Source organism: Bacillus rossius, chromosome 1 (assembly GCF_032445375.1).
Source record: "Bacillus rossius redtenbacheri isolate Brsri chromosome 1, Brsri_v3, whole genome shotgun sequence".
Lineage (NCBI taxonomy): Eukaryota > Metazoa > Arthropoda > Insecta > Phasmatodea > Bacillidae > Bacillus > Bacillus rossius.
The window spans coordinates 110,977,683-111,005,593 of NC_086330.1; the positions used below are offsets into that span (position 1 = coordinate 110,977,683).

A 27,911-nucleotide genomic window follows, 5' to 3' on the forward strand; every position below is an offset into this window, starting at 1 on the left:
CATTACTTAAATTTTACATCACAAATAGTGTCTAGAATTTTACAGTCTGTGTTTATGTATTTAAACATTTTGAGTATTAAATAGGTCTATGCTATGTTCCTGCACAAAACTTTATAGTAGGGATGGGCTGGTCGAATCCCTCGAATTCACGGGATTCAAGGGATTCGACGAATCTGCGAAGATTCGGCGAATCTGCGAGGATTCAAGTAACTAATTGGCGAAACCCACACACATTAGTAAACATTCAGCCAAGAACAAGAGAAATATGTCCGTAGATATAACCGTATTTACCCGAATATAATGCGATGATTTTTATCAAAATATCCAAAACTGAAAGTGGGGATTGCAGTATAACCGCAAACCTACATCTTTGCCGCTCGAAGAATGTTTTGAAATGACGCGGCGCAGCGAGACAACTGTGTCAAGGTCAGGGCCGGCGCCAGCAATGCGGGGAAAACATGAAGTATGTGTTTTAAGGGATAATAGTCTCACATTTTATAATCAAACCGTGCATCAAAAACACATTTCGTTCAAATTAAAACAGAAAAACGAAACTCGGACGAAAGACGGAATTAACGCATAATTATCTTCGTAGTACATACTAACGAAAAAATAGGCAGTTTACTCAGTACTTGATAGAGCGCGCGCGGGGCATTCAATCATCGGCGATTTATCGATAGCCCACTACGTGCGCGCACTCTATACGGGAATCAACGTAACCAAACGTGAATGATGCTAAGATGCAACGACATAATTCAACACGTTTGAAAATATCTTAAAAAATATTTCCACATTAAATCAAGTATTCAAACTAATAATAAATTTAAACTTGTAAAATACATAAAACGTTTGATATGGGAAAATAACTTTATTGACATCCCGGAGAAAAATAGTGTATATCTTAATGAGAAAAATGGCAGGACCAAAACTTTTTCCCATGTTTGCGATATGATCTGTGGTGACTTAATTGTCGCGATTTGGGGTTATGTTACGAGGGGGAAAAATTTTAAATAGCGGAATTGATATTTAAATATTTTACCTGACGTTCATATTACTTAAATTAACTCATGAGTAGAGTTAAAGTAGGTTTTTTTTTTTAAAATTTTTTAGGTCATATTAACTAGCATCGCATGTCCATATTTCATCAAGTAAGTTCTTTGTATTTGTTTTATGCCTTTTTTAATGGACTAATCTCAGTGTTTTAGGTTCATTTGTACTAGAAAACAACAATTTAAATGAAAAAAAAAAATTTTAAATAATTTTTTAATATTTTTTCTTCTTCATGGATTCGGATTCGATATTCGACAAATCCTTAAAGGATTTGACTAAGTATTCGGATTCGGCCAAAAATAGGATTTGACCCATCCCTACTTTATAGAATTAATTTTTTCCTGTCAGGAACCGTTAGAACCGTAACACATTTTGTTGACTTACCTTTCATGTATTCATTTAACCATTCCCTCATAGCTGGGTGATCTAGCTTCTCTAGAGGAATATTTGCAGAAACAAATGCACACACTGTATCGCTTGCAAATTTGACTTTAATTTCCTTTGCTCGTTTATGGAGAACAATATTAACCTCGAGTGTCACTTGCCTTTGACTCCCTAACCAGATAGTAATGTTTGACTTTTTTCTTCTCTAAATGAGATGCTCGCTGTTTGCAGTGTTTTTCACATGTATCTGTCCTTTTACAATCTACTACCGTATTGCAAAATTTACACATCATTATCCGCTTTTCTTTATTAAAAACAATGAATCCTCATGCTCGTATTCTTTAGCTCGTTCAAACACTGATACGAAGTATCAAGTAAACCAAGTAAACTTCAAACAAAACAAACTGCAACTACCTATTTTCGTTCACATTTAACTATTTACATGGAACGTAGGATCTTTTCAAACCTCATTTGGTCATTTCACATGACCGGCGTATTGCGACGTTAAAATCCCATAACCTCTGTTATTATGTAAAAGCAATACAACGGAACAGAGATGAGTATCTCTGCAACGGAAACGAATATGGCCAAATGGCTAACTTCATCCACATCCGGCTAGGAACGCTGATAAATGGTTGCCGCTTTCAGGCCGAGTGTTTGGTATTTATTTTGCTTCAACTTATCTATGGCGCATCTCCTAATAAAGATGGCTTACGATGTTTTTGTTTACTAATCGAATATGTTTTGCAGCAAAAGTATTATTGTGAAACTTAATATTCATATCGCGTTAAAATTCTGACATTACGCGGATATTTTGTGAAACAACAAGAATATCGCGAATAGTAATGAATTTCGCGGCATCGCCAGTTATTTTGTGAAAACTAAATGCTGCAAAAACCAAAATACGTGTTTGGAAACACATTTGTAAGTGCTTAGAATGTAGTTCCAAAATCATTAGTAAAATTTCGCGAATTCGTCATTAACGAAATTCGAGTACCTCTACTAATACTAGGGATGGTCGGGTACCCGAAAATTCGGGCAGTGTTTCGGGTATCAAGTATACCCGAAATTCCGGGCGGGTATTTCAGTGCCCGAAAATATCGGGCACCTTGGAAAACGGCAATACCGCACGGCGCAAGTAAACAAAGCTTCTTTTTTTGGAACGCGCGGCAGCTGCAGGAACATGCCACGCCGCCGCCGTCCCGGCACCAGCCGGTGAAGTGAGTGTGTGTGAGAGATAAGATAAAGAAGGTGCCCGGTCAGCAAGTGTGTTTGTGGGAGGGGGAGATAGATATAAGAGAGCGAGCCCTGCAGCAAGCGGAAGTGGTCAAGGTCAACATTTACCGTTACTCTCGCTGGCTGACTAACGATGCAGCTGGTCGCCCGCCTCTCTCTCTCTCTCTCACACACACACATACACACACACACGCGCGCACGCACGGCGGATGCTCACTGCTCAATAGTCACAAAGTAGTGTTCAAGGCCGGTGGAGCTGCTTGCTGTGCGCGAGAAGGATTATAAGCTGACTTTAATTACACACATTGTAGTTGCGTGGCATTTGCAGAAAGTGGTTGTGAATTGTTTCTATTTAATTCATGTCATTATTTTACCAAAATGGATACCAGTGGAAGTGTAGGTCAATCAGCAGTGACAATGAACCTTCAAGCAGCTACCCAAACACAATTTAGTTAATAAGCACTTTATTTCCAAGATTAATATGCACTCTATTTTTTAGTTTAATGTTTAACTTTCATATCAGTGCGGTATAGTAAATAAATAAAAACAGTTCAGGTTTGTCAATGCAAACTTAAGTACGACTATTTTATGTTCAAAATTTATTTCATTAACTGATTTTGATGCCCGACCGAGATTGCCCGAGCCCGAAAATTTTGGACAATTACCCGCCCGAGCCCGCCCGAAGTCAAATTTCTCTGCCCGACCATGCCTAACTAATACCTTGTTAAGCCAATAATTTGTATGACTAACTCAAAAGAAATTAAAACTATCAAACAATACTTACAATAAAAAGGTGAATTAAATTTTTATGCTCTGTTCACATCATTAATAACACCCCCCCCCCCCCCCCCTTTCCAACAAATAATAATTTATAAGTTTGTTAATCAACTGAACTCTGTTCAGGAATTAGTTAACTTACTTAAAAACACTTAAAAACATGCACTATAAATTCAACAATGAAGAATACAGTAACTCCTTGTAAAGAAGTCTAAATTTCTAAGTAAGAATTTAGACTTATTAATGGGGAAATTTTATTAAAGGGTATAATTGTTTGTATTTCTAGGTCCAGTGGTAAATTTTTAACTTACTATGCAGGAAAGCAATAAAGATACAGCGACGACACTCACTCCATGTCCTTGAGCTCGGCGAGGCAGGGCTCACACACCCGCACCTCGAACTCGAAGCCCATGACGGGGATGGTGGCGCGGCCGGCGCTGCACTTGTCACACACGGCCCGGCCGCAGAAGCGGCAGTGGTGCTGCCTGAGGCCCAGCTGCCTCTGGTCCATCATCGCCCGCAGGTTCCAGAAGAAGGGTCGCCCACAGCGCTGGCAGCTGTCCGACTCGTGCCACTCCGGGGTCTACCACACACAACTGTCGTTGTGAGCAAGTACCCTCATCACTGAGTAAAATTACAACAATATATGTAACATGTCAATACTAGTGATGGGTTAAATTACAATTTTCTCAAATACAAATCTTTAAATATATTCACAAAAAGGACCTCGATTATAATCCTCATACCAAATATAGGTCTCAAGGGTAAAAAATAAAACAATGTAGAACATATAAAGTAGATACTAACTAAGGTGTTTAAACATTCAACCCTCTAAATGATCATTTCATTAACAAAGTTTCCAGAATCAATAAATATCATAGAAGTTTTTTTACATGATTACATACTAAAAACAATACACAAAAAATGTTGTGGAATGGTAATATTACTTCATATTTATCAGTATTGAATTTTTAAATTTACTATTAACTATTTTTAAGTTTAAAATATTATTTCCAAATCCTTTGAATACTAAAAAAATTGGTTGTCTGTAAAGTCGGTTTACGGACGATAGTTTAACGTGACGTCATAACAAAACATTGATGAAATGATTGCATACTTTTATGAATAAAATTTAATCATTTTTATTGAATTATCACTATTTTGTATGGTACAAAGGAGTGAAATGAAATCTACAATTTAATTGATAAATTTACTTTTATTTGCACTCATTAATTCAAATATGTTTATTACTTTAACGAAGAAATTATTTTAACTATAACTTTTATACATGTTTACTATTTATCGTCGAGAATGTTTTACCCTTTTTTTTTGCAATTACACATTAAACGACAAAGTTTGTTTGTCGTGAAATTAAACGTAGAATTTAATAAAAATGCCCTTGCAGTTAATAAAATAAGTATTAGTAAGTTTATGAAAGAATTTCGGCTTTACTCTCCAACCCAGACGCTCGTGGTGCGCTGGGGCCGAGATTAAAATTAGTCGAGAATAATTTACGTTTTTATGTCTTCCAGTGCTCAAAATGAAATGCAATTGTAGCCCCCGGGCACGAAATTTTATTTATAATTCTATAATAATAACGCCCCTCGCGATAAACAAAAGAAAATATGTATTAACAAGTGCCTGGTTGCCGTGGAAGCAGATAGATAGCGCGATTCGTTCGGTTCGCGTCCGTCACCGTAGATGACAGCACCGTAGGGGAATAATATTATTTCGTTTTTATAATACGATTTTATAACAAATACGCATCCCAAATACACCAAACTTATTTATAATGTGTTACAATATTTTTTAAAACATTGTGCAAAAGATTCCGGGTGTAATTTAAATTATTATGTGTAACTGTAAAACACCATTGTTCGTACAAAAACGTATTTGAAAATTCAACATTACTTTTAAATAACCGTACCGATTGTGCTGAAAATCGGTGGACTATCATTAAATTACATAATATTAATGATTCAAACGACGAAAACATGATTGAAAAGTCAAATTGATGGTTGTTCCAATTGAGTGGAAGAGAGATAGATGCGGCGCAAGCGTACAATGAGCATAACGGGACACATCGTAGTGGGACAATGTGCGTTATGGGACACTTTTTCGTGTGTGCAGCCGGCGTTCATCAATTTATTAGACGTCACGTCAAAAACTGATTATATTTGAGGATTTGATGGATCCATCCCTAGCTCTGCCAGTCTACACCCATATTTTGTTAAAACTGTAGTTATATTATTTAATATCTCAACTTAGTGTCACAGAAAATAATATAATTCAATGGTACCATGTATTTCATCAAAGTCTGTAATTTTCAAATGTGTGAATATATAATGAACATAAATAAGAATACTTATAGTTCCCTCAACTATGTAAATTACTCAACTCTCAGCTTTACTATTAATAATATTTAACCAACCACATTAAATTGACTCTCGTACGGCAAGATATTCTGTATTATATACTTTTTCGTATGATTATTACTTTATCGATATTTATAAACTTAAATTTTTTTTGCAGTACACCTATCCCTCACTTAGCACGACTAATTTGTTCCAAAAAATGCTTGTGTTATTCGAAATCGTGTATTCTCAAGCATTAGTTTCCATAAATAGCAAGGCTAATTTATTTAATGTGTTCCAAAATTGTGTATGAAAATATACTTTACGTAATATAAACGCATTGAATAACACTCAACTATAAATCTATCACACCATCTATTTTTACATGCCTCCCATCGCACTTTGTATGACACATACGACACAGTGTAACGGAAGATAGTTATCGTCAGTCGGCTGGTTGACTTGCCCGCCCGGGCGTGACCTTTAACTCACGTCGCGTACCTTTCCAAACCATCCTTTACTGACAGTGAAACCGATATTACTGTCTGGATCATTAAATTTTAATTTTTCAAAAATTAAAGTGCTTATTCACGTATCACCATCTGGTTCATACCAATCCTGTCAGGCAAATGATTCTTTTTTTCATTGCAACATTCAGTTAACAACCTTTTCCATGTGAATCATCTGTTCATTTCTGTTCCGGTATCTAATGTCAAATATATTCCCACTAGTACAACCAACAGCATCAGACTTATATAAACTTTTGGTAAGAGTCTTTATTTTGTATGATTGTGCGCACAGTTGACTGTCTTAAAAATAAAGTGCGACCACATAAGCGTGGCCTTCATGACAATCTGCGCGCCGTAATACTTCTAGTTTTGTCTCAAATACTTGAACACGATGCATTATGACATGAGTGATCAAGCACGTACAGTTACCGGCAGCTGAATGGGCAGATGTTGCTTTTGTCTGAGTGAATTCCCTGCCACTGGCTAGACTGAGTTCACGGCCCGGTTTGTGGCCAGGCGACAATGGTACGGCACGGCGGCATACGCGCTTACGTAAAAACATTTGGTCCTTTACACTTCATAGCCGCAATTTAACTTACCATAGCTGATGTTTGTACAACAGCCGATAGCGTAGTCAGACCTGCGCGCGCATCTCTTCCCCCCTTGTTTGGCTGACTGTATCCCACGCGGCACATTTGTTGTTTACAGAAGTTGAAACAGACTTCGTGACGCCGTGCTCGACTTTTTTTTTTGCCTGCCGAGATTTCGTGCTAACATTAAAATTTACAGACATGCTATTCAAGACCGGGACAGTAAAATTCACATCGCGCTAAATGAATCCGCGCAATCTGAAGACGTGCTAAGTGAGGGATAAGTGTAAATATGAAATATATTCAATTGGTTGAAGTTCATGATCCAGCTCTTTCACTGTTGATGACTTACATAGGGAAACAATTTAAATAAAAAAATAAATACATTTTATTTTCACATAAAATCAATAAGTTACAGTAAATAACTGTGGTTTTATCATATTTTACCGGTCCTAACTCAGTATCAATAAAATGTGACCACTGGGATTTAACCACTGAATTAAATAGAAACAAGTTAAATGAAAATTTTATCACAGACTAGAATATCAGTGAAAGTCAGTTATTTAATCAAGATCTCAACCGATTGATTCAAATGTAGTAATATAATTGAACAGAATATTATCAGTTCAAAATTTCAGTTCACAATGATAACACACTTCATTATTGACTGATCAAAATAATTTAATAACAAAGGTGATTAATAAGTTTTGGTATTAACCTCCGATATCTACTTCATAATATACAGCTTACTTGACAGATACGTATAAGTTTCAAGTTGATAGGACCTCTCAAACTGCAGGACAGCCAACTAGGCACAGAGTAGTAGTTCCTTCATACACTGCTGAACTGGGACCTCTCGCGAATCAGTGTCGTTCCTTAGGAAGCTGCTGAACTGGAACATCTCGTATCAACCGTACTGTGGATTTGGGTAGGACTTATGCTTGATCCGCTCTTCGCATTGGACCAGTCAATGAAAAAGAGTTCCTTTCTTCTTCAAAGACAACCTTGTTCTCATTGGTTAAATCTCCTTTTATCTAAATAACCACATTTTTGCATTGGTTCAAAACAATTTTTTCTTCAGCTTGTCAAATTATGCATAACACATAGTTATAGACTCAGTTTGTCATCTTCTCTGATGTACAATGCTTGTAGTTAACTTGATTATTTTCTTTTTCTCAATCTTCTATACTAAATTATAATGTAGAATGTAATAAATACGTCACTACTTATATAAATATTTTAATATTTTATATTAGTCACCAGTTTTATGTGGAGGTTCATAACACGCTTATATCTGTTCGAGTTCTAAACCAGACGAATGTTCCAGTCGAACATTTCAGCTGTTGATGGTCCTTCACTACGTTTCTCAAAACAAAACTTGATTGTCGCTGCCTTGAACTAACTATCTCAATGACCAATCACAACCCTAGTTACAGTATTGCATCAGTTTACATATTTTAAGTAGTACTCTTAAAAACCATGGTTTTATTTACACTGCATTAATAAATATTTCCCTGAAAACCACATATGACCATTGGGTTTATTCACTGTTACAAATAACAATTACAGTACTTATCTTACATCATTTTACAAACGTTAATAAACGTCTCTTCTGAAACAATAACTTTCATTGGTTGCTATTTTAAATACAAAACTTCACTATTCAAAGACAAAATAACAAAAAATTATAATCACAATAAAGTATTTTCATGAACAGTAACCATTTAAAGACAAATAATACAGAATTTAAATACTAAGAAGTAAGAGTAACATTTCTGTGAAGCACTGTTTTTCACCTTCACAAAACTCTTTTCAATTATATGATTTAAGTTATAAAAAATTGGTTTGCTGAAATAGGATCTGAATTAAATGCCTGGCAACAGAGCTCACGTTTCTCAAAGAGTAGCACTTTTAATAATTTAAAAACATAAGATATTTACCATAAACTGATGTAACTAAAATTAACCTCAAACCAGCAAAAGTGCATGATAATTATAGCTTTATAGGGCATAAATTATTCACTCTCTCTCTCCCTCTCCATATATGTAGTGAAATTTTGTATTTAAAACAGCAACAAATGAAAGTTATTATCTTTGAAACATTTGTGCAATGGGAGTGCATGACTAGATGTAGTCCATTCTCTGATAAATACCCTCATTTTTCCAGCCCCTACACAGTCGCACCTGTGTTTTCGTACCATGTGAGTCTCTGCTAGAGGACGGGAGCAGATAGCAGTTCCTGAAACGTCGCTTGTTTCTTTAGAAAACTATTGTGTTTGTTTTGTCTTTTCGTTTTGTCGTGTTTTTGTCTTGTTTCAACTGTTGTACTGATTTATTTTGGGTTCAATATTTTTGTGCTGTCATCATTTGTGGGGGGTTTTTCGTTCCCTTATGTTTTTTGGAAAACTATTTTGTTTGTTTCGTCTTTTCGTTTTGCTGTGTTTTTGTCTTGTTTCAACTGTTGTGCTGAATTTTTTGGGTTCAATATTTTTGTGCTGTCATCATTTGTGGTTTCTTTTTTCCGTTCTGTTAGTACATTTTTCTTTGTTTTTCTTTGTTTGTTGACCATATTCCTGTTACGGAATATTATGTGGTGTTTATATCCTAACAGCAGCAATTTTTTTGCTTAATTTGTGTTTTTGTCATTTGTGTTTTTTGTAGTTTTCTTCTACAGACATACATGTGCTTAGCAATGACGTACGTCCAAAAAGTTTACATCAAGTCATGAAAGTTATCATTTCAGAAAAAAAAGAGAGACATGCACACACGCAAACACACACACAGACACACACATACACACACACGTGAGATAGCTCCCAAATCCGGTTGACAGTTATTCATTTTTACAAAAACCCCACATTTAACTTTGTATATCCAAATGTACTTGCATCAGAAGAATACCAAGGCAGAACCGACACACATGAGGTAGAGCTAACGCCCTCCACCAAATGCCCTACCTCAGGCGAAATAAAGATTATCCTGAGTATCCTGAGGAAACCCTCTAGCAGTGCTACTTTAACCCCTTTCCCCACTTGCACGATATCTACGCTTGAGCCTGCCAGGATTACATGAAAATTTCTATGCTCTAATAATGCATGTTTCCAAAGCATTCTTATCAGCATCTGCAGTCACATTGTCATTGCAGTACTAAGTAGTTTTATAATGCCCTAGGATTTTTTTTATTTGTGTGTACTCTCCCATCATTTTATGCATGTACTTAGCACTCAAAATGCTCCTTGTGCCAAACTCTCCTAAAGAAAATTGATTTTCTGTTTACCCATAGCGATCGTTTGAACAGTTTAGAAGTTTATACGCTGCAGCACCATCTAATAGCGAGTTACAAAAAAAATTGATAGCATAAAAACCTTCTCTATGAAAAAACACTTTGATGTGCCAACTTTCATGGCAATCTGTAAACAGTGTTGGAGTTTATCAATTTCATACACATACATACCAACATACTATATTATATATCTAGGCTAATACATACCACTTTTGGGTTTTGAATTCACCTCTTTTTAAAGAAACCTCACTATAACACAAGACCCAAAATCAGCCCCAAGTTTGTTATACTGAGGTTTTACTGTGTATTTGTGTTAATCTCATAACAAAAATACATACCTCTTTCCTTGGCTGGGACATATCCCAGAATATAATACATGAGTCTTCTCCTCCTGAGATCAGAAGCTGATGCAAGCCTGCACTGCAGAGTGCCGATACTTTGTTACTGCAACAAAAATTAAGAGTTGCAAGCAATTTTCTTTCACCAAGTAACAAACATAAAAGCAGTTGATGATAACGACACAGTTACATCAAAATAAATGTTATAACACCTAATTGTCAATAAAATTGTGGATCAATACATGTATTGTTGAAAACTCAAAGGTTGACAATAAATATTATTTTAAAGTAATATTTGTGGGTACAATAACAATAATTTCACTTTCAACCAAATACACATAAGTTTTCAGCACAAGGACTGGCTGAGAATTTCATTTTTGTCACTGGATCAAAAACGCTCCAGGAATACAGACCAAACCCCTTGCCTGGGACCCCTCAATAACCCATTGTCTTCCAAGGACCCCAAATCTTGTCTCTGAGGGAAACACTGGAGCTATGTCGCCATGTTCACTCTAGCACACCCATCTGACCACATGAAATGAAAACTTACAAGGGGACTTATTGAACTGACCTGTGATACTCTAAAACTTTTCATAGAACTATCTGGTTATCCAGTACAATCTTTACCACCACTTAAAAAGAAGACCTAATAGGGGTTTACATTACTTCTATAGTATCAGAACATCTGTACCACATGTTTCCACTATGGGAACAATGAGAAAACTTCCATTCTCTAGCAGTAATCTGCCATTAATGTGCCTCTCTTACTCCTCAATGCAGATTTTATTGGCTTGGCCCCATAACCCGCTTTAAAATGTAGTTAATAGTTACCTCCTTAGCCACATAGTCATACATTAGCATTTTCATGCCATTCACTTGAATAACCGTCTCTATGGGAACTCGATGCACAAAAAATATGACTGTACCACCTGGATTTGCTTATAGTGTTCTATTTTATTTTGCAGTGTCAAATTTTAATCCATTTTATATTCAGCCTAATTTACTGTTTTGTTTGTAAGCTGTCTTACAGAGATACTTCTCTAGTTACTGTAGTACTCACCAGACTATAGGGTAACATTTTTATTTCCATAAATATCTCTCACTAAACTGAAAATATTTATTATAGATGTCTGTGCTTTTAATGAGTTAAGAAATCATTTTTCTAAATTATATCTATTCTTGATTTGGATTAAATTTTAATTCTCAGATATTTCAAGACCATTAAAATAAAATAAAACTTGGTGTTTCATATTGAGCATACAAAGTTATTTTTGATGCTAGCAGAAAATACAAAGTACTGACATTAAGACACACGGTGGCGAAAGTAGGAAAGCAGCCAGAGTTTAATGTAACATCAGTGTGATGTTATAGTATATGTAACACAAGTTTTATGTTCCCCGATCCTCGGGTGTGTATCGGACTGCTAGCTCACAGCACATGGTAACTCTTCCTGGCTGGATCAAAGGAATGATCCCGGAATTAAAGGTATTCATCAGTGCATGTATCCAATTTCAAGGTGACAATACCTTATCCAGAATTTTCTCTTACTCTCTTCCCACCAAAGAGAACGGATTTTATTTTAAAACAAGGCATACTTTGATACTTATACACCCATCTTATATGACATACTTAAGTTGCTGTTACATGGAGTCAGAACACCCGGCAGTATTTACGTCCCTGTTACAGTGTCTGAAAACAGTGTGTTACATTCCAGGTTGGCCTAGCAAAACCACCCAGAAAAAAAACAAGACACATTAAAACTTACTGTTGTATGTAGTGACTTGAAGAGTGTTTTTAAGTTACATATTTTAACCAAAGTGAGTTATTTGATAAAGTTTTTATTTTGAAAAAATAAAAGAGTTTTTAAACTTAAGTTAACAATCACAGTTCCGTTCTCTGATCAAAAGTTAGTTAATTGGTTTCTAAAAAAGCTTTTATACTTATCTGATTACTTTCTGATAAAACAATTTTACAATACATACCAACACAGCTTCATTTAGCTCGAAATAAAAATATTAAGTCCCTTGGTTAATTTTACTTAACCAGGTATGTCATCCGGAGGAATTTATCCCGTATGGGCGACAACGAACATCCTAGGCTGATGCTGACACCTGGGGTCAGATTTCTAATTAAGATTGTCCAAAAAATACACAAAAAAAAGTTGCAACTCAGCCTGACCCTGACCAGAAGGAATAACATTGTCATTTTAAAATTTATTGTCATAACTTCACGAGTTGCCGACGACGCAACCGCACGCAGCGACAACTGAGCGACAACTGGCTTGCACCACACAGTTACCTTCCTTTACAAAGTTAGAAACTAAGGGAGGCAACCCCGTGGGAAACTGACCAATCACAGGACAGTATTCAGTACCTGACCATACAGGGAAATTGTGTAACTGAAAATTATTCTCTGAAATTCTCGAAATTCATGTCACCCCACATTATGGTTGCTCCTGATTGGCTGGCTGAAACAGCACCCAGCGAACCTTCTGGGCTATTGCTGTGCAGTCATGCACCTATGTGATGTTTTCCAGCGACGCATTGATTAGATACAAAAAAAAAAAAATTACTTTAGGGTGCTAGTGTGTCCCATATTTGTCTTCCTTTCTTTCAATGTTCTAGAATGTTACCGTCTTACTGCCCTGAGCGTGCTTTATAATTGTAAAAACCTAAATTAATAGACATATTAATTTTAACTGACTAAACAAATTAAAGTGAAAGAATAATAATAAAAACTATTACATTCAGCTTTATGTAAAATCTAACCCAAATAATATTATTAAAGCACAAACAAAATACTTTAAATGCCCATCTACAATAACAGAATCATGAGTATTAATTATGAATAAAAAATATTATGCAAATTAGTTAAAATATTAATATCACAGGGCAGGAGTTATGCTATCTCACAAGTGAAGAAGGAAATGAACAGGAGTCGTGGGAAAGCACTATTTTTAGAATGACTTGGAATGACATATACATAGCCTATTTACAGTTGCCCAAATCTATTCTTACATCTGGCAGTATATTTATGGGGCAATACCACCAGATGCACTCTAATACACACACAGTGGCAATCTCTATTTATTTTAAAATTGTGTGTGCATAATCATGGTTATGCTACCTACTTCCATGTATAAGAACATGTGGTCATCTTAAACAAATGAAGGTGCAAATTAAATCTCCAATTTTCATTACTGAAAGGCTGACAGCTTATATGTCAAAAACTACAGAAAATCTTAATATCCAAAGATACTTCAGTATGAAAACTGACAAATACACACACCCAAAGAATGATGGTTTCAAGGTCACTTACTGATGGCCCTGTAGCTCGTAAGCCGTCCCTTGCTGTCCCCCGATGTCCCACACTATGACGCTCTGGTCGAAACTGCCGGAAAACAACAGCTGCCTGTCAGAGTCCCAGGACAGAGATCTCACACTGCCACTGTGTCCCTTCAAGGTCGTTATGAGCTGCACTCCGCCGTTCTCCAGTTTCAGCATTGCAATCTGGCCAGAGTAGTCCCCCACAAACGCATGCTTCGACTGTGAATCAAATCTGCATTCTGACTTAAGGAAAAAACTAACACTCACCTTACAGTTTAGTTTAGAGTTTAAGGAAAAAGAGTAACAATGTACAATTTAATTAAGTAGTTTCATTTTAATTAGAAACATTATAAATTATTCTATGGAACTGAATAGTTACAATTCAAAAACTTCAGAAATTACAGCTTTCAAATTTCTGCTTTTAAGCAAGGTAAAGAATATCTTTTTGGAAAACAAATACTATTTTATCACACAAGCAAATTTGTTCTTTAGAACTTTTGGTTCAGAATGTTTTAGACTTTGGATCTAACTGGATGTGGTATCAGCAGTTGTATTAATGCTGAAAATTTTAAGGATTATTAATTTATATAAAGTTTTGATTGATATTTACTACAAGATTTGGTATTCCTAAAACATTTTCCACGAAGAATAGTTAATAATTTATTAACTAGATCGAGAATAAGTGGAATTGCAGCTAGTTCTATATGCTGAAATTAAAAATTTTCAGCTTCATTGATATGAATTTACACCAAGAGAATCAAGTGTGATAATTTAACTATTGATGGTAGAGTACTATTTCACTAATTTAGTGAAAAGGACAGTTTGTTTTAAGAATAGCCTATTTTATACTTACTTCAAATAGAGACTTCTTGTCAGTGACCATAAGTTTGTGTCAACATTTTGAACCAGAGACTTTTCGTAAAGGCACATAGTCATTTAAGAGGTGTCAGTGTCGGTGACCTCAAATTTAACAGTTACAAGATTGTGTGTATATCTATATGTCAATCAAGGCTGTATCCACAGGAGACTAAGTGTATGACATCATGATGACCAATGTCAGTTCCAGACTATAATATTCTCCAATATAGTAAAAAACTTTGGTTCCCATGACAAAAGTTAACTATGGACAAAAGATTGTACAGGTATTTATATTAGTGGTGCACCGATGCGGATACAGATGAATCGTAATCGGCGATTATCTTAACGATTACTTTGCCGATTATCTACGTCCCGGCGTAATTAGTACGTTTTTACCGTGTAATATTTTGTTACACATTTTAGGACGAAATACGGTAATATTTGTATATATTACAAAATTCAACTAACTCCATCATATCAAGATTACAGATATTTCGTTAAGTTTAATAAAACTCATTGCCTCGAACAATAAAAAATTCATTTTTCCTACACGTCTATTTACGTTTCGTCTTTTGTTCTGTCTTTTGTTTAGTGGCCTTGTACATTACCTATAGCCAGAGACGTAAAATAGATGGCACGCAATCAAAATACCACAAGCAGTTGCAATGGATTCTATGACAATCTATCTTTTCGAGTCGTAGTAGCGGTTCAAAATCGTGGTCCCGATACCTTTCAGAGTTTATCACTGCGTTTTACAAACTCGTTATGGGCGTCTTTGGTAACATTATCCGTTGTGGTGTTATTTGTATGCGACGTGAAAAGTGAAAAAGTATTTATAATTTTATACATTCAGTCAACATTAATAAAATCACATGTGCTAGAATTGGTTTTGAGTCATTTTTATATAATTATAGTGAGATGGCGACTAGGGAGAAAAAAAGTGAAGTGTGGAAACATTTTTCTATAAACTCAAGTGAACAAAATATAGCAACATGTTTACATTGTTAAACGGTAATTTCTCGATGCAACCTTTATGTGATAGTCGATAATAATGCTAGTTTTCCGCAACAAAAACTTACTCACTGTAAATTACAATTATTAGACTGTAGTTCAAGTTGTTTACAATAACAAATTTAATAGAAGTTAATTTAATTTACACTTTGCAATGACTTAATAGTGTATTTTATATATTTTTATACTGTTGTTATAACTGTATTCTCAATTTTACCTAATCTTGTTATTAAATTCACACGGGAATAAAAATTTTTGTGTGCATTATTACACTTAAAAAAATTTGTTCATTATAATCGGTAACTGAATCGGTATCCGCCGATTATTGCTCTCATAATCGGAAATCGAATCGGTAAAGTCATATTGGTGCACCACTAATTTATATTGCAAAATCCTGGTATGTACCATATTTTAGTTTTAGAGATAAAGATTGTTATTTGTATTTTTATTTGTAGTAACCAAACTATCCATTTGCTTAACACCTTCAGTTTCATGATAATGAATACTTAATTTTACTTTTAGCTTACATTTTTGATTCAATAGTTTTCTTGCACTAACTTGCTAATAATTCATAAAGGTTCCTGAAGGAAGAGAGACTCATTCATTTCTACTCTCTGATTTTTGACTAGTCTGGTATAATTGTTATACAGTAGAACCTCTGTAAGTTGAACTTGAAGAGAGATGCCAAAAAATTTGAGTTATAGAGTTTTTGACTTATGGAGGATTTCGACTTAAGCGGATTTTGATTCGACATAAAGAGGTTGAGATTCATTCTTATACATTTTGAGTTAGAGAGGTAAAATAAATAAAAATTCAAGTTGCAGAGGTGACAAACATATTTTTATTTATTATAAATCAACATTATTTCAAAACATCCTTAAAATAAAAATATATGGCATTAAAAAAGTCAGTAATTTTTTTTTGCTTTAGATAGTTTTGTTGTTCTCTATCTATAGCATTGTCTAAAGTATAAAGAGCAGAAAATTCTCGTTCTTCAGAGTTGCTAGTTTGCTCTATAAAATTCCGTAAAGTATTCAATGCGGTTCTTGTCTCTTTGATGGAAACCCATGAAGCGCATGTAGTTATGTTCGAGTCTTCTATGTCATCTAAATCATTAGTATCAGTTTTCTGAGCTACTGAATCAATAATTTCGTCATCAGATAATGTCCCAGCAGTCAATACTCCATCATAGCACTTAACAAGTCCTCAAAGGATATTCCTGATTCAGACACCACTATATTCCATTCTGCAGGAGGTGAAATAGAAAAATCTTCAGTTTCAGCTTCTGTTGAAGACGATGAAAAACCACAGTGTACATAACAGTTTTTTTTATAGTAGTCGCAGTTACATTTCACCAAGCTTTATCAACCATTCTCATGGCTTGCTTTACAACTATAGTAGAATTCTTTTTTTCTTCCATATTATCCAACATGTTCCTGACAATTTCTTTCCGATATAATGACTTGATGTGGTATTGGCGGGCAGATATTAGATTTTAACAGCTTTTATTTGTGGAATATCATTATGTGCTGTACAATTATCAAGAAATAACAGGATTTTTCTTTTTTATTTAGCCATTTTCTTATCAATATTTATGAGCCAGTTTTTGAAAATTGCAGAAGTCATCCATGCTTTTGTATTTGCTTCATATTGCAAAGGTAGTGATTTACATCTTAAAAAACCAGGTTTTTTTAGATTTGCTGATGACCAATGGTGAGAGTTTTTCTGTGCCCAACATGTTTGCTGCTAGCAGAATAGTCAAACGTTCCTTGCTATGCTTCCCACCATGGCATTTATCATTTTTAAAAGTTAGAGTCTTATCAGGAAGACATTTAAAAAACAGCCCCGTTTCGTCAGCATTAAAGATATTGTCAGGTTTGTAACCATGTAACAAATCTTGCAATTCACTTTTCCATTTGTTACAGGTTTCAATGTTGACACTTGCACTTTCCCCACAAACTTTTTTAAAAAAAAGTTCATGTCTTCTTTTGAACTTTTCTAGCCATCCATTACTGGCACTGAAATTAGCGAGTCCCAATGATTTAGAGTATGTTTCCACTTTTTCTTGTAACAGTGGTCCACTAACACTGATATTTTGGCTCCGACACTGCTCAAACCATTTAAGTATGCACTCCTCCAAGCCTGGAAATTTTGCGATTCGTTGTCTTTTGCAGGACAAACTTTGACCGTTTTGTATTTTTCTCATGATGTCTGATTCATTTTTTATTATTGTTGACAGAGTACTCATTGGCAGGCCAAATTGTTCAGCAACATCTTTCTTCTTTTGACAGCTCTTCACAGCTTCGAGCACTTTCAATTTTTCAGCGAGACTCAAAGTTTTCAGTTTATGTTTCACAGCACTCATGTTTTAACAATTTTATTTGTAAACTGTTGTACAAATTGATGTGTAGCAGTCGTAACAGTCGACAAAAAATTACTTGCTTCGTTAAAGTTCAAATGAAATCAAAAATAATAAAATTAAACACCTGACACCAAGCAAGCAAACACGTAAGTCATAAATTCGTGGTAATCCTATTTATTGTATACTCCTAAATTGATTTCTAAAAAACAATGGTGTTCTTACATGGTCGACAAATTCTTAAAGTAGGTAACTTATTTTTCTTCGAACTATAGAGGTAATAAATTTCAAATAATCAAGTTGTAAAGATTGTAAAATATAACAATGCTATGTTCGAGATACAGAGGTTCAATTTAATTTTTCGAGTTATGGAGGGAAAATCTTTACCAATATGGCTTGGAGGGGCTCACTGATTATTTCGACTAATAGAGGGTTGAGATTTCGAGCAACGAAGGTTTTGGGGCTTGAATGGAAGGGAACACAACATTTTTTTGAGTTAGGGAGGTTTTCGATTTATCGAGGTTCAACTTAAAAAGGTTCTACTGTAATTTGTAATATTGACTTAATTTGTCACTTATATGCTTAAAGGTTTAGTTTACTTGATTGAACAAATATCATAATATATATGATGGTTGTCTAACTTTGGTAGATTATAAAGATACACAAGGCAATTTTGGATACTATAGCCCAATGCAACTATGTGTCACCCATACTAGTGCCATGTGTGTTGAGGAATAGTTGAATCTTGTAAAACTTTTTGTGTATCGTGTCACATAGCATTGCATACTTGAAACTATATCTATTAAACTAGATTAAATGTTCAATTTTTCAAGTTTTATTTCATTTCAATGCTAGTTATATTTCAAAAATTCTAGATGGTTCATGTACCATTATTAGAGTGAAAGACTGGCACACAGGAAAATAAACTCATTGTATAAGTTTGTTTGAGCCAGTAACTATTAATATAAATTTGAAAACCTAATTTGTACATAAAGCAAAGATAGGTAAAATAGATACGACAGTAGTTATAAAAGGATACACCACTCATCAGATTTTATGAAAAATATTTTTTTTAGAGACCAGTGGTAGCCTATTCATAATTAAGTCAAATCAGTGACAGTATGAGTATGATATATTGGCCTAGCAAAAAACTGTCTGAATATATTATACATAGCTATTTTTTCCACATGTTACAAGATTTAACCATCATAAATGTAACTAAAATTGAAAATTTATAATGTTCCATAAGAGATTACATATTTTTTTTTTTAACATATTCATATTGTATAAGAACCGCTGTAAAACATATCTTTTATAAAACAAATAGCATTTTTTGATTAAGAATTCAAGTTTCCATTTCAAGACTAACCAAATTTTAAAAAAAAAATACTAACATCTTTTTCAATTAAATTTAATATTATTTTCCCCCTCATATAAGCCTTTTTAACTAAATTATTTTCTCTTTACAGGCCATATTTCTTAGCATAAAAAGTAGAAACCATGAAGTTATTACAAATTATATTTTTATGAATTACCTCATAAGAGAATTTCAGATAATTTTAATTCTTCAGATAAAACCAGTCCCTATGATCCCCGAACCCACACGGACACTAGTGTAATTTTTTCAATTAATGGCCCAGCATCCTTAAGCGACAAGTCAGTATCACAGTAAAGAAACAGTGGTAAACGGAACACGGCAACAGTCGCTCGTGCAAGGATACTGAACAGCTGTGCACCAGCCCTCGCTGGTGTAGTCCCCGAGGCGGCGCCCGCTCTCCGAGCAGTGGTACTGGAACTGCTTGTCCCGCCCCACACTCAGCACCCACTCGCAGTTCAGGGCAAAGTGTATGCCGGTGACACGGGCCTGGTGCGCCGGGTAGTTGCACACATGGGCCATGCGGTTCAGGTCTGCGGCCAGCGTGAACTCCTGCAACGGGCAGTGCGCATCACGCTTGGTGTGGCGTTCAAACACTCCCACAGTCTGTCCCATGCGGCCCACTGTTGCCACAATCATGCTACGAGGTTTCTTAACACTATAAAATCTTATTTTGTATACCATTGTTAATTTAATAAGTTTTAATATATTTATTCATTTTACTATTCGTTAATTTTTTTTAAGATCATATATTAGTATGTGCTGATAGCATTATTACAGTTGTCATGCTGAAAAAAAAAATCAATGCTAAACTACCAATATTATTATTTCACAGGAGAAACTACCTATTTGTTGCAGTCAATTGGTATTAACAACAACACATTCCATTACACTGTGTGCTATAAAAGTTCTTTAAATGCTTTAAATGATTCATGCAATGTGGATTTTTAATTTAATGCAGTTTTTGGACATACGCCATTGCTGTTTTGCACTGTTTATAATAAAAAAAAAACAGAAAAAAATTTAATTTATATGTATATATGTATGTGTGTATGTATATATATATATATAATTAACAGAAACAAGACAATCAGCTGATATCAGAATAAACAAGTACCATGAACAACACAACGACGATAGCACTGACGAACATTGCTGATTTTATATGTTTGCTGCGTTGTAAAGGTTTGTTATATTATTTTTCAAGACTAAGTTCCATCAATGGAATTCTTATGTTGTCTGATATTTAGAGGTTGAACATTTTTTGTCAGTCGTGTTGCCAATAATACTTATTTAGTTTCATTGTTGGTACCATTTGTCTGAATTCTGCTGATTCAGTCTTGTTTTCTTTTTTTATTTTCAGAATTTTTCCATGACAAACAGTACAAAACTGCATGGCATATATCCAGAAAAAAAAAAAAAAAAAAAAATGCATTAAACTTTGTGCTATGTTCAAACACAGACAAAAGTTTTAGTATTTAATTATATAATAAATTGTCTCTAAATAAGTTGTCTCTAAACTCATTGTGCTCTATATGTATCTGGAAAGAGAGCACACCCAAACCAAATCAGAGCTAATTGTGCATTAGAAACAGTGCTAATTGTGCATTAGTAACAGTGCTAATTGTGCGTTATAAACTAAGGATGAGACATGCCAAAGCTACGGTACACACTGTTGAAGAAGAAGCTTTTTCTGGCTGGACCATTCAAAAGACAGGAAAGGAACTAGATTAAAGTTTCATCCCATGCACATTTATTAAAAAAATTTTCATTTAATAAAGGTGCAAGCTATTATCAGAGGAACATAAATGATTTTAAGTTGATAGGAGTTTTTGAAGTAAAAATAGGAAAAGTATTTATTTCAGCTTGACTTGTTGACAGCAAGGTCACAAGAAACTGTAACACACATACCAAGAATATTAGGGAAGAAATTGCCCACAGCCCATGGTAAGGAACCAGCCAAGCATTTACCAGGTAACCATGGGAAACCAAAATCAGAATGGCCAGGTTGGAAAACCAACTCGGGTCCTCTGGAATGGGAGTCCAGAGTCTTGCAACCGCACCACCTCGCTCCATGAGATTTAAAAAGAATCATCGTCATTCAAGCCGTGAGAGATTGATGAGAGGAGTAACTATGAGATGGACCATTGACGGAATGAATAAGTGGAAGAAACTGTTGTAACCCTGAGAAAACCCACTTGCTCAATGCAACATCCGCCACATTCTATGAACGGTACCTGCATTGGGGAAGATTGATTCAAGATGTAGTTTTGGACATACACCATTGCTGATTACACTGTATGTCATAAGAAACCTCAATGACCAATGAGAAAATATATCTGTTTTGTTTTTGTCTTTATTTACTGTTCTTGTAGCTACTGTCTTATCATTGTTAGCCCACTGTGTCTGTCTATGCCATAATATTTTTTTAACTAATTCATTCCACTGAATTTTCTGTACAATGTTTTAAATTTTTTTGTAATTGCCTGATTTTGGCTTGTTTTAAATGTTTTTAAATATTTATCTTTCTAGACTGTTAGTGAGGTTTCTTATGACATACAATGTAATTCAGCAATGGCGAATGTCCAAAATTACAGCTTGAACCTGCACCACATTTCCCACTTGCAAAAAATTCCAGGTTTGGCAAAAAAAAAAAAAAAATTGCTTTGGTGAAAGGGGATTCAACTAATCACTCAACCACAGCGCTGTAACTGACTAAAAATTTACACTACAGAATCATGTTTCAATGCTTTAATTTTTATATAAAATTCAACCAAACTTATAAAACAAATTAATATTAAAACACAATAGTATTTCATACTGGGTATTGCAGCATAAAAGGTAACATTAAATAAAATCTTGATTAATGGAAGCAAAGAGAACTGAATTATTTATGAAAACTAATGTTTCCAATAACTAACTAATCATTTGAAATGCATAAGGAATTTAAAATTAATTAGGTTTAGTTATATACAGGGCACATTGCTTCAAATGCCACAGGACATTTTTTTTTTGCGAAAATTCAGTACATATTTTTATTTAATCACAAAAAATACATGAATTATAAATAGCCATGCATGCCAATGACTTAAAATTTTTTTACAAAAAGATACCTAAATCAAAACTATAGGTTAGCTACATGCAAACTTACATTTTTAACTTCAATGTTTATTCACTGATAATTCAGTATTTTTTTTATCAAAAGAACAATTATAACATGATGTACATTAACCAATGGCAAACTTACAGATATGCCGCCAATTTCCATTCCCACAAACAAGTGCCTGGTCTCTGCACAGTAGCACAGGGCAGTCGCGGCAACCGGCATGTAGTGGCATATGCTGGGCCAGTACTGGCCAGAGTCTCGCTTCAACCACACTCGAACAGTCCTGGGGGAAAATTGAACTGATGTGACAACTGTTAACTGGCTGATTAAAGCAAGCAGAATAATTTATTGTAAAGACATGAAGTAACACAATACCCTTCAATAACCTTGTGTGAAAAAATGGTTCTGAAAATTCTTGCTAGGCCATCTGCTGATAAACTTATTAACTGGGTACACAGTAATTACATATAACATGAAAATTTATATTTCATATTAAAACATACACTCATACTAACCTTCACCTATACAAGCATTTTCTGTTTATCTAAAGAATCCTCGGAAGCCAGTGGTGGCTAGTGAGTAAATGTGAAGTGTGCTGGTACTCACGGATACATTTACATAAACAAGACTACAAGCTAATGACAGCTTCTGACAGTCCAGCATCCTATGGTCTGGCACCCCGAGATAAATGTAAGGACTTGAGCCAACTAAGTAAACTTAAGCTAAGGTTTGAAAATGATTTTACAGAACACACATAACAGGTAGTTAGAAGTGCTCTGCGCAGCCTGGTATTTGTTGTGGATTCACTTGGATGAAAGTATAATGACCAAAAGTAACAACCAAATACCAAAAACCTAAACAAATTAATGAAGAACACACTAATGCTTGACACAGATTTAAAAAAAAAAATTGACAAGCAGCAAAACTTATACCATATATCAAGGTTATTTTTCACCAGTGGGTATTTATTGTTTCATTAACTAGATTTTATCATTGGCCTTGCATAGCAAGAGTTTTGAACTACACATACATTGCTGTTAACATGAATGTTACCTGGTTATTACACACAATATATCTTAATCCTATCACTTAAATAAACAGACCTGATTTTACGTTGTGACTGAAAATCAAAAAATTCTTGCTATGTCAGGGAGAGGAATGTCATGTTGGATGATTTATATTGTGGAAGTAAGTTTGTATACATGCTCATTAATGGAAGTTAATTTTAAAGTAACAGTGAAAGTAAGTTTTTACCTGATATTTTTTGCAAATATATTTTTTTTTCAAAGACTTTATTAATGGTATGCAGTAGTGAACTAGATTTGTACATAGTTGGCAGCATTGCCCCTCTGCCCTGTCTTTAAAAATAAAATGACTGCTGTCCATTGGAGCTGATCAGTACAGCCCTGTGAAGATGCATGTATAAACAGCATTGCAGCAAGAATAGCTGAAAATATACAGATAGCCTACCTCATTCTCAAACTTAATTGAGTTCACATTTTTCCTTTGCATAATTTAGCTTACTTATGGAGTAATTACAGAAAAAAATACTAAACACAAAATCTTTGCAAACTAAACCACGAAAAGCCTAAAGAATGTAACCCTTATCTCCACAGTATGCACAGCAGCTTAAAGCAACGAGATCTTCAAGATTACAGCGTGCTCTGAACTACTCCTTAAAGCAACGAGATCTTCAAGATTACAGCATGCTCTGAACTACTCGGGTAATATCTTGGTGCTCACAAATTTCAGTCACGCAAAGAGACCAGAGCCAGAGCCGTCGCCATGCCAGCTCGATACATTAGCAATCATGGCCAACAAGGACGTAACTGTATATTAATAACTAGAAGGCAATGATTAGTTAGGGTGTCTATGAAACCTGGTAACCTGGTGAATAAATTTTCCACAACTTTTAAATAAAATTTTCCGACATTGTTACATCACATGTATGTATTTATATTATTACATGCAAAATTAAACATTATACAAAATAAATCTACTATTTGTAGGAACTTGCTGATTTTTGTGTTAGGAAGCTTAAACCATTTTAAAGATAATTTTCACATGATTTAAGTGTACAGCCTTCAAATATAACCTAAAGTAAGGTATCACAAAAACTAAATGCAAGTTAGCAAAAAGCTGCTATGAATTGAAGTTTTATGGCTTCCAGCATCGTTACTGTTTTTTTCCAGGACTTTCATGACTTTTGTGACCTGCAGATACCTTGTTAAGTCAATGTCAGGAGAGAAAAGATTTTGGGCAGGAGTAAAACAAAGTAGGTGTAAAGAAATTGTGCAGATAGCTCATTCCTGATTCGGGACAGACCCAGCTTCAAATTTTGGGAAGGGCAATTATTTGGATTTTCCAAAGTTTTGGGTGGTAAGTAGGGAATAATACCTGCCGGTTAAATGGGGGTCGGATATTTTAAAATGTAATAGCCCCATAAGCTATTTTAATGCATTTATGATGTCCTGAAAAGTAATTTTTTTAAATATCCCATTTTTAGTAAAAAGGGGAAGGGGGAGGAAAAACACCCTCATCACCCCTTCCACGATTCCTAATAGGTGGACATGAAAAGAACACCCAACTTATTCAGTCGCATTCCCAGGTGGAGGATAGCACATTTCTGGACAGATGCTTTTGAAAATGTTATCCATGATTGGTCCAATTGTTCATGTAGTAGCTGCTGGACAACAGTTAAGAACCCAAAGCATGATTCGCCAGGATGTCCACACAAATCTGTAATAAAGTTTCCCTGTTTTGCTATTACCAAAATTTTATATTTTCCTGACTAATGTTTTCAATTATTTAGCAATCTTCCAAAAGAAATAAAGAAAATCTAACCTTCACCAAATCCCCGGCTGACCTAGATCTATCTCCATTTTCTTTATTTCAAACATAACCTTGCATAACCATTTTATAAAATTGATAACTATGCACTAAGCCACCATCTTAAAAAAAAAGTTCATAATCTGGGTGATAGCAGACTGGAGCATGACATTTTCACCTCAAATTACTAACATTGGGGAATTTCGATGCATTTACCAGTGTTTGAGCAAATTCCCTGACAAATTCTAACTTCCCTGACTTTTTAGAAAGTGAATACCCTGTTAGATGATGATTGTATTATCGACACAGAGGATAGTTTGACCGCCCCTCTCCCCCATTGCCATCGCCATGGTGTGACTGGTGCATACATCCAGGTGAGATGAGTCTGCAGTGGCTCACCACTGCCTTTCTGCAGTACGGAAGTGAAGGGGCAACTCAACACCCAATTCTGAACTCAGGAAGGAAATTTTTAACAAGTGAAAAATTCTTGCCCTGACCAGGAATTGAACCTAGGACCCTCAACTTACTAGTCAAAAGCTCTAACACTGAACAGGTGTTTTTAATTTGGCCTGGGTACACACAGAATTAGACAAAACATGGCACGACACCACACGATGCTGCGCAACAGGTTAACACAGTCTTTTCGCGATAGCCTAATACCGTATTTACGTTACGTTATAACTTGACATATTCTTGAAAACAATTTGCTGTGATACTCCTTCAAAGAGAGATTAAATGAAATATGTATTTTCTTTACTTAACATACTAATCAATCTGCACCCAACTCACACATGAAAAAAAAAATCAATTAAAATACTGTTACAAACGCAAGAGACCAGACCGCGATGCCATGTTCAGAGCTGGCTGGCGGCTCTGCACGGCCACTGGAGTCACGTGCCATGTCACATGCCGTTCACTGACGTAAGGCATGCCACGTGCGCCTGGCCGGATTACAAGGGTCATCGCTAAACACTCTCCCCTCCGCTCCCCGCCCATCGTCCTGCCTTGGCGTTGTCATCTATCGTTGAACAGCCTTGGGAATTCCGTGCGCCTCCGCGCAGAGTAGCGAGAATAAACATCGCCTTTCTCCATGTTTCGGGCATCGGGTCGGCCCGGGATGACACGACTCATCACAGCCGCTCTCGTCGGTTCGAGAAGGGCGCCCCTGAGGTACTTAAGCAGCGACGCCGGCCTCCGCAAGAGTGCCACGACAGTTCCGAGCGGATTCCGAACAAAGGGAAGTGCTACATCGGTGAAGAGGGATAGAGACTCTCCCTGAGAGTGGCACGACGTGGAGTTCGACTGAATCGTGAGAATGTGGGAGACTGAGTGGCGCGAGACTGTGTGTGGACAGGCACGAGGTAAGTGGCAAACCACTGTTGAGCCTAGCTCCAATGAGGAGTGCGAACTATGAACTTGACGGACATTGAGTGACATGAGAATAAACATTTTTAAGTGCCAGTGATTTGTGAACGAACATTTTTAAGTGCCAGTGATTTGTAAACGAACATTTTTAAGCAGAATTTTTTATTATTAATGTAAATATTAATAATTAATAAAACTGTAATAAAACTTAATTGGGCTATCCCTTACGAACCCAGTTCTCCCCACAACACCGGTATAACAATACTTTACAAGTGAATATTTACTCAAATTAAAGTAAAGATGAAAAACAGTATTTAACTAGTCAGCTATAAACACACTAAGTATATAAGGGTGTGCGCATACTTATTTTAAATACTTTTTTCACCAATGCAGATTTATCTTGAGTTTTCTTACACAAACTTACTGGCAATAATTCCGTTAAGAACCTTGCCAATGTGAAGGACAAAGCAAATTGTACTATAAGTAAACATTGTTATGTTCTACCCATGACTCTATGCATTAGTGATTAAGGCATCCAATGTCATAAGGAAAGAGTTTTGAACACCATTCCAGATTTAATTGCATGTAGGTATATATGATAAAATTAAATTCAAGAATAACATATTGGTTTGACACATCAACAGTGGTGTTATTTCAAGGTGCTTATATTCTATTCGAAAAATTTGGTACACATACACAATATAGACCATTCTACCTGTAGTAATAATAAACCAGGGTTGGAAAAAAACCAGGTTTATTTTTAAAAAAACCTAACAACCAGGTTTTTTTTTGGTTTAAACCAGTTTTTTTTACTGTGTTAATTATTTTGGCTCTCACCACACTAAACTATGCATATGTGTGTGCAAGTGTGTTTTATTAAATTAATTTATCCACTGATGATTCTAATACCTACCAAAGAGTTTGCAAAAATACTTGTTAAAATACTAAAAGAAAAGAAAAACTGTGACAGTACTACCTAGTGTGTATAACAGAATAAACTCACCAAACCTAAATGTCATTAATAAATGCTTAAAGAAAACACACACACTCTTTTCCCTTTGGTCTTGTGGTTTAACAGTTAAAAAAAATTAAGCTTGTTCTTTCCTGTTTGTATTGCAGGTCATATCACATTACTGTAGATTGTTTTTGTTAAATGCTTTAA

The 27,911-nt window shown here is 35.2% G+C and overlaps 1 protein-coding gene across 1 annotated transcript in view; it reads right to left on the minus strand.

Moving 5' to 3' along the window:
• Positions 1-27,911, minus strand: part of LOC134542138 (WD repeat and FYVE domain-containing protein 2) — a 48,562-nt gene that overhangs the window by 14,249 nt on the left and 6,402 nt on the right. Inside the window, exons 2-6 of the mRNA XM_063386117.1 lie at positions 22,697-22,838; positions 19,796-20,001; positions 13,839-14,078; positions 10,521-10,626; positions 3,798-4,030 (exon numbers count right to left, since the gene is read on the minus strand). Coding sequence (XP_063242187.1) covers positions 3,798-4,030; positions 10,521-10,626; positions 13,839-14,078; positions 19,796-20,001; positions 22,697-22,838 — 927 coding nt within the window. The remainder of the gene's footprint in view (positions 1-3,797; positions 4,031-10,520; positions 10,627-13,838; positions 14,079-19,795; positions 20,002-22,696; positions 22,839-27,911) is intronic.